Genomic DNA, 7,876 nt, shown 5'->3' on the forward strand with positions numbered 1-7,876 from the left:
CATAAGAGGTGTTCATCACTTACTTAACATGTATTCAAAAAGGATCCAGGATCATTCATGAGCCCGGAGATGCACTCCTCTAGGCACTGGAGACACGCATGAACAAAACAAGGCAAAGTTTCTACCCTTATTGAACGTATATTCCTGTGAAGTGCCACAGACAAAAATAAATAAATAGCTATAAATAATGTCAGGTAGTGATACATTCTATGGAAATGTTCAAGAAGGTTAAGGGCACCAAGAGTGATGACGGCGCCATTTTACATAGAGTGGTCTGGAAATGCCTTTCTGATCAGACGGAATTTGAGCAGAAACCTAAAGAAAGTAAGGGAGCTGGCCATGAAGATATCTGAGAGTCAAGCATTCCAGGTGGAGGAAACAGCAAGGATAAAAGCTCTGAGGCAGGTACATGCTCATGATGCTGGAAAAACAGCAAAGAGCCAGAGTACTTAGATCAAACGTGAGTGATGGGGAGAGCAGCAGATGAGGTCTAAGAGGTACCAAGTGGTATGAAAATTCACCATTCAGATCTCCTGCTGCTGGGAGCATAGTTAACCCATGGCCCCAGCTGCTGCCACCACTGATTGGTGCCAAAGCTTCATTTCTCCCAGACTAAGCCTAGCCAATGACTGAACAAGGTAGGGGTCCTAGTGCAGGCCCATTCCTCTAATGGGTGACTTTGGCTGAAGGACCCCCCATCAATCTGCCCAAAATTTCTTAGAATTGCAAAGGTCCTTCTACCCAATCCCTTCCTTCTCTATCTCCTTTCACAAATGTCAGACCTTCACATATGAAAGATTTTCCTATAGTCCTGCTTCCTCCTCTTCATCTGTAACAGATGCTTCCCCCAGTAAATTTCATGCATGTCTAATCTCATCTCAGTGTCTCAGTGTCTCCTTCTTGAAGGACCTGAGCTAACACAAGGCCACGTCAGGTCCCTGTAGGTCATGGTGCAGACTTTGGGTCTTATTCTTAGTGTAGGAAATGCTTTTGGAGGGTTTTGAGTAGAGGATCCATGTGATATAACTTTCATTTTAGAAAGATCACTCTGGCTACGGCAGCATGGGAAATGCAGAGCAACAAGCGTAAGGAGGAAGCAGGGAGGTTCTTAGGAAGCTTCAGCTTAGACCAGGGTTGGGCAAATGTAGGAACTGCAATTTGACTTTTGATGTCGTCCTTTTACCATAACAGCTATTCCTAAGTTCATCCAAGACCTTCTAATAGCCAGATCCAATGACATCTTTCAAGATTTCTCTGTGGTGTTCCACCTGTTGACCATTCCTCTTTTCTAGAAACTATCTCCTTATTGGGGTTCTAAGTTTTCTCCCTCCTCTCAACCTCACCTTTTGGTAACTTCCATTGACTTCTCTTCTCTTTTTACATTGCAGCTCCTCAGAGTTTGGTCACTGTTCTCCTTTTCTTGTTCTCTCTTTTCACCTTGGTGGTCTCATCCTTGTGAGGTCTGATTCCCCAGGCACATTCATTTAATTTTGATTTGTTACCACCTCTGCACAGACAACCACTAATCTACTTTATGTATTTTTACCTTTGCCTTTATGGATAGTGCTCATAAATGAGGTCATTCAATATGTGGTCTCTTCAGTTTTGCTTCATTTATTGAGTATAATATTTTTGAGGTTCATTCACATATGTCCATAGTTTGTTCCTTTTTTTTATTGTTGAATAGCATTCCATCATATGGATATAAGCCAAGTGTTTATAATAAAAAAATCTCAAAGCTACAGTAACATTGAAATAGTGAATATCTGTGTGCCCTTCATTTGATTCTTTAATCACTAACATTTGGAACATTCACTTTATTTTCACTTGAGAATTGTAGATTACTATTTTGTTTTTGTTTTTGCTGAACCAGTTGAAAGTGAATTGCTCACATCATGACACTTCACCCTTGAATAATTCAGCATGTATAGAATACGCTCCTATAGAACCACAATTATTTTCAGATTTTATCATTTGCCAAAAAATTATCTTTTATAACTTTTTTGAAATAAAAATCTAATCAAGGTCCAAGCAGTGCATTTGGCTGCCATATTTCTTTTCTCTCCACTAAGAGTAATATCCTTGCCTTTTTGTTTTGTTTGGACTTTCATGATGTTGACATTCTTGAAGAGCCCAGCCAGCTATCTTGTAAACTGGAGGAATTTTGGATTTGTCTGATTTTCCTTCCTTGTTAGATTCAAGTTAAACTTTTTTTTTTTGGCAAGAATACTACTTTTTAACAAAAACCCAAATTAGGACAAGGTGTCACGTGAGTTGGGAGAGGGAGATGAGTGTAAAGGGTCTCAAGGTGTTGGCATTCTTAAAGAGGGTCACGACTGCTCACCCTCTGCTGCCCCATACAGAGGCTAAGGTCATGTGGCTCCTTAGAGCAGGTTGGGTTGTCCCACAGGCTTTTCCCTTGACATTTATAAGGATACTTTGTCACTTAGTTTTGTTGTAGAGGTTGTCCTTGGGATGTTGTTTTGCTATGTTTGTCTTTATGGGGAGATTTGGTGACATTTAAAATCTGTGCAAATCAAGACACTTTTGAGAACGAAGACGTGCAAGCCTGGTACTCTAGGCAGAGAGAAGGCTCTGGTGGCTCCTGCATGGGCGCAGAGACACAAGTGGCGCTGGGAGCAGAACCAAGGACGCACCTTCCCCATCCATCGCTGCTGCTCCCTCCTGTGGCTGACAGTTGCCTTGCTGCAGCCCGATATTCTTCTCCCAGGAAGCATGTCTTTACACCGGGAGCATTTCTTCCCAGCTTGGCCACCAAAATGAATGAGTTCTCCCAGCACGAAGAATGAGGACTCTGACCTTCCCAGGCTGGATCCTGGAACACCTGTCACTGTGTATGTGTGTTGAGGGTCACGGGGTGGCACAGCTTGGGACATATTCCCACTCACTATAGTTAGAGGTCAGAGACGTCAGTCATATAAGCTCCTGAATGGACCACGTTGGGGTAAGGGAGAAGGCATTTTCCAAGAGGCAGGGGTAGCTGCTCCTAGAAGGACAAAGATGTACTAGGTAAGTTAAGTGTCCACTGAAGTGACCATTACAAACTGGGGTAAAAACAAATCACTGACTTTGGAAAGATAAAAGAAGAGAAGGGTGATAAAGGGCTGGAGTTAAGGATAATAAAATACCAAGCAGAAGCAAATCCTGAAAAGAAACTAAACAAGGATTGGGAGCAGGGTGGATGAGGACATGGAAACACAATATGAGACTTAGTCAAGTCCACACAAGGAGATCGCTCTGGGTTTCGCAGGTTGCGGGGTTTGCGTTTGCTGCAGCGACTCAAAGGATTGCCCTGGGTGCGCGGCCACCGGACCCCGCTGGCCTCGCTCCCTGCCTCGGCCTGGATACTTGGCAGGTTCAGCATCTTCACAAGCAGCTCTAAGAATCATGGGGTGCCTTCCAACCATGAGATGTGAAAACAAAATAGGAGGCTGGCACAGGCGCATGGCTCTCAGCACCACCTTGGGTGAGGTTGTGGGTGGTGGTGGTGGTGATTATTGTGACCACCAGCAGAGGGCAGTGTCGGGCCAGGCATGTCCCGAGCGTAGGGGAGGGGCTTTCTCAGCCATTATGCTCCCTGCGGTTAGTTTCTGACTTTGGGATTCACCTCTGGCAAACTTTCCTGAGCAAAATGTGGTGATGTTCTTTTCTTTTCCTTCAAGGACTTGAGAGTCTGCCTCAGACCATGATATGTAAATATGAAGTAAGAATTAGGCTGCCCAACCTCATCTCGCCCTAAAGACCACTGACAACTGCATACCATTGGATAGCATTGCCCTATCAAATCCCAAAGGAGATTTAGGTGTAGTTGTGCATTTACCAAGTGCCAACTATGTGCCAGACACCGTGCTAAAGCGTTACCCACCCAAAATGATTTACCCCTGCAAGAAGCTATGGTTATCTTTATTTATCAGATGAGGAAACGGAGGCTCACTAAACCTAAGTGACTTGTGTGAGGTTCACAGTGGGGGGTAGGATTGAAACTTTGATCTGTTGGGCTCCATAGATCTTTGCTCTGTTGGGCTTTTCATTGGTCCTCAGTTCCTGCCAGTTCTCATCCTGCCTGATGCTTCTAATTTTAACTCATAACACTCCTGTATTCCTGTGCCGTCTACCGCTTAGACAGGGAAACTATCAGTACATCAAAAAAGGATACCTCTCACACCTAGCCAAGTGATGCATTGCTCATTTGAGTTACTCTTTTATCCCTAAGGCAAAAAATATTTCTGCACATTTTCTGCATGATAAAAGCACCCAAAGAGAATTATATACACAGATCATTAAGTGAGGTGCTGTATCAACTCCAAACATCGTTTAGGCTTTTGCTGCTCACTAGTGTTCATGGATCAGAGCAGATGAGCTGTGGCTACAGCAATGACCTAAACTCTCATCCTGGGAGGCTGGTCTTATTTCTCTATGGCCACACCTGGCCCAAGGCAGTGAACTTGGACAGGCCAGCATCATACCTCACACATTCTAACAATGACAAACGAAACTAAACATGCTGACAAAAATGAATTTTCTCCCATTGGCTTCTTAGCAAAAAACAGCAACAAAACAAACAAACAAAAAAGAAAAAATGGGGTGGGGGAGGGTTGTTTTGTCTCGTTTTGTTTTGTTTTTGTAGATTGGTTGGTTCACACTAGATTGAGTCGTTGATAATGCTGGTGACCTCACACTACTGAACAGCTGAATTTGATCATTCTTTATCAATTCCTGGCCTTAATGGTTGATCCAGTGATATTTTGATGTCTGGTCCGTGTTGCTGGAGATCATCCTTGGGCCATTCCAGGTTCTAACCCAATTGAAAAGCTGGATTGGAGAACGTGGCTTGGCTCCAAGACCTAAATATGCTTTTTTTTTTCTCCCCTGAATTGAACTCCCATCCTTATCCCTTACATCTGCCCCAGTCACAGGTGGGGCAGCTGGAAAAGTAGAGCAACCCCCTGCTTTGATCAACGTTAGCTTTCCGAACATAAAAAGTATTTAAATAAAAACTCCGAAACTTACATTTTTGTCCTTATGCAAGAAAATAATTTTTGTTTCTTTTCCTGTATTCTAATTATTAAATAATTTCACCAAACTAGTGCATTCCAGAAAAATAAAACAATGAGTTCTTTTGAGTCCAGTGACCTCAAAACTATGAGCCTGAATGTCTCTAATCAAAAATATCTCCCTCTTTAACATTTCAGGTTATTTCTGTAGCAGTCTCTACACCTCATGCTATAATCAAAGCCTGTTATCTCAGTCTTGCAATATTTGTGATTCAGACACTAATCATGACGGTGTCTCGCACATACATCAGTAGTTGCATTTAAAGATGTGCAAATTTTGAACTTCTCTTTCAACTTGATCTTGCATATTTCATTCGAAACCAATCCTTCAACATCCCAAATGTTCACTTTGAACAAATTAAGGAAATAAATGTATTTCACAACAGAGGCGATCCATAAAGTAAATTTCAATTTGTGAGTCAGGTGCTTTGAGCGAGGCATTGTGAATTCTTTCAAGTCTCTTGGGTATCAAGTAGTTATTTGAAAATTTACGAAACTAAACAAACTTGAGACCAATCTTTAGACCCTTCATATGCTCACGGAACAGTGCTGAGAGGAGTTTAGTCATGGGAAAGTCTGACTTGTAGAACATTCTCAGGCTGTCTGGCTCTGAATCAGGTATATTGTTACTTCTTGGAGCCATGTCAATTTGAGGTGATGTATATATGTTCAGTCTCTAAAATGGACTCATTAACTTGACCCCCAGATTTCAGTTCTTTGAAAGCTTCTCTTTCCAGACGCTTTCCAGAGAGAGAGGGAGGGAACATAAGAATCTTGTCTGCTTTGTTAGCATTCCTTGTCTGGTAGCATGCCCTCCTTTAGAGATATTTATGGTAATGTTGGTGCATGACAGTCGATTGCAGGAGATAGGACTGTGCCTGGCTTTCTGGAGATCTGGGCAACTCCATATGGTTAGTTTAGTGAGAGTCTCAGAAGCAGACCTGGATTTTGAGGCAATTCTGTTCAAACGGCCAAGCCCTGGTGGGCTGATATGAACCTACCCAGTGACTGGAGTGGAGCAGGTGCCAGGACGGTGTGGGCACTGAGTCTAAGAGACCTGGCTTTGAACTGGGGCTCTGTCCTCTTACCAGCTGTGTGGCCTGAGCCTCGTCACTCAGCTCCTTTGAGCCTTAGTTCTCCCACCTGTGACATGAGGATATTATCTGTCTCTTAGAGTTATGGTGAAGATGAAATAAGATGGCAGCTTAAAACACCTAGTTCCTGATATATGGGAGGTGGCCAAGAACTGGTAACTATTCTTATTACTAAGTTGATTGGCAAGCACCTGCCAAATTGGTTGAGGCCTTTGGCCTTTAGGTGTGAACCCTCCTGAGTCTAACTCAGCCTCTGGTGCATCCGTGCTTTGCCCCCAGGTGAAGTGCTGCTTGAGTAGGCTGATCCCTGGAGCTCGACACCTGGACTGACCTGGTCCACTGAAGTCATCCTATCATTGAGAGTGGAAACTTACAGATTGCATAATAGCCAGCACAACAGCAGTGGCAGCCCCCTTTCTTGTGAGGTTTTTTAAGTGCTGGGAGCTGTACTGAGTGCTAGTTTATACACTGGTGAACTAGTGCTAGTAGCTCATCGTGGTTAGGAGCGTGCGCCCTGGATCCAGGCTGCCCGAGTTGAAGCCTGGCTCCCCTACGCCTCCTAGTATGAGACTTTGGCAACTTAACTCTCTGGGCCTCAGTTACTTTGTCTGTAAAGTGGCGCTAACAATGGCCTGTCAACCACATGCCTCTCATCTCGCCGCTGTACCCATCATCTTCTAGAGGTGGACAGGTTGCCCACAGCTTGGTTCAGTGTGCTTTTCACACATGGTGGGAACCTAATCTTCCAGCTGGAGGCCCAGAGGCCTGCCTGCAGCTCTGAACTCAATTCACTTAAGTGCAGCCTCTGGATGAAAATGTGTATGTTCTAAACAAAGCATTTCCAAACTCCTTTATTAATAGTTTGCAACCTGTATTTATATCACCATGTTTGGAATAAATGGATGTGCCTAAAATATAACTTCATTTTTCACCTTTCAACCAGCTGTTTTGATATCTAAGTAGACACAGCCATGTTCATCTAATGGAAACACACACACGGAAGGACACATGAATGGCTTTAGAAATTAAAGATTAATATGACTTTGTAAGGGTGATTAAGAAAGCTTTTGTATAATCAAGAAATTCATCATTGGCTGTGGGATCTGAGTGTTGACAAACCCTTGAGTCTTAGGGGTAAAGGGGGGAAAATAGGAGAAAAACATTCCACTGTGTTTGGAAATTTTCGTACCAGGGTTCCCCCCCGCCTCCCCCATTTTCACAGTGAGAACTACGTCTCCTGGCACAAAATTTAAAGCCCCATGGAGTTGTTATTTGGAGGAGGAGCAGAAGTAGACCTTGACACTGTACCTGAACACCGCTTGAGATCTGTGGTTTGTGACAGCATCAGAAAACTTTCTGCCCAAACCTTGCGCAAAGGGTCCAAATAATCAAACTACAGCTAAGCTCTGTTTGGAAAGCCCGAACCGGAGAAATATCAAGAAGACTTGCAGGTGTATAAAAATAGATGTGGGTCAGGCAGAAATATGGAGACGCGAGCTTGTAGGCTGCAGAAGCCAGTACATTGTGTTTTGTTCTGTTCTGTCAGCCACCACTTTTACCCAGGCAATAAAAATGCAAGAGCAAGAGAGAGAGAGACAGGGTAGGTGAGAAAACCAGCTTGAGTAAGAGCAGGCTCAGGCTGTTACAAACACCGACACCAGCCTTCGTCTATTCACAGGAAGGAAAGTCAGCTCAGCTGGGAGAGAA

At 43.6% G+C, this 7,876-nt stretch overlaps 1 protein-coding gene across 1 annotated transcript in view; it reads left to right on the plus strand.

The window, feature by feature from the left end:
- Positions 1-215: 215 nt before the first annotated feature.
- Positions 216-7,876, plus strand: part of ENPP6 (ectonucleotide pyrophosphatase/phosphodiesterase 6) — a 77,363-nt gene continuing 69,702 nt past the window's right edge. Inside the window, exon 1 of the mRNA XM_019666938.1 lies at positions 216-324. Coding sequence (XP_019522483.1) covers positions 216-324 — 109 coding nt within the window. The remainder of the gene's footprint in view (positions 325-7,876) is intronic.

Source organism: Hipposideros armiger, unplaced genomic scaffold (assembly GCF_001890085.2).
Source record: "Hipposideros armiger isolate ML-2016 unplaced genomic scaffold, ASM189008v1 scaffold_481, whole genome shotgun sequence".
Classification (NCBI taxonomy): Eukaryota; Metazoa; Chordata; class Mammalia; order Chiroptera; family Hipposideridae; genus Hipposideros; species Hipposideros armiger.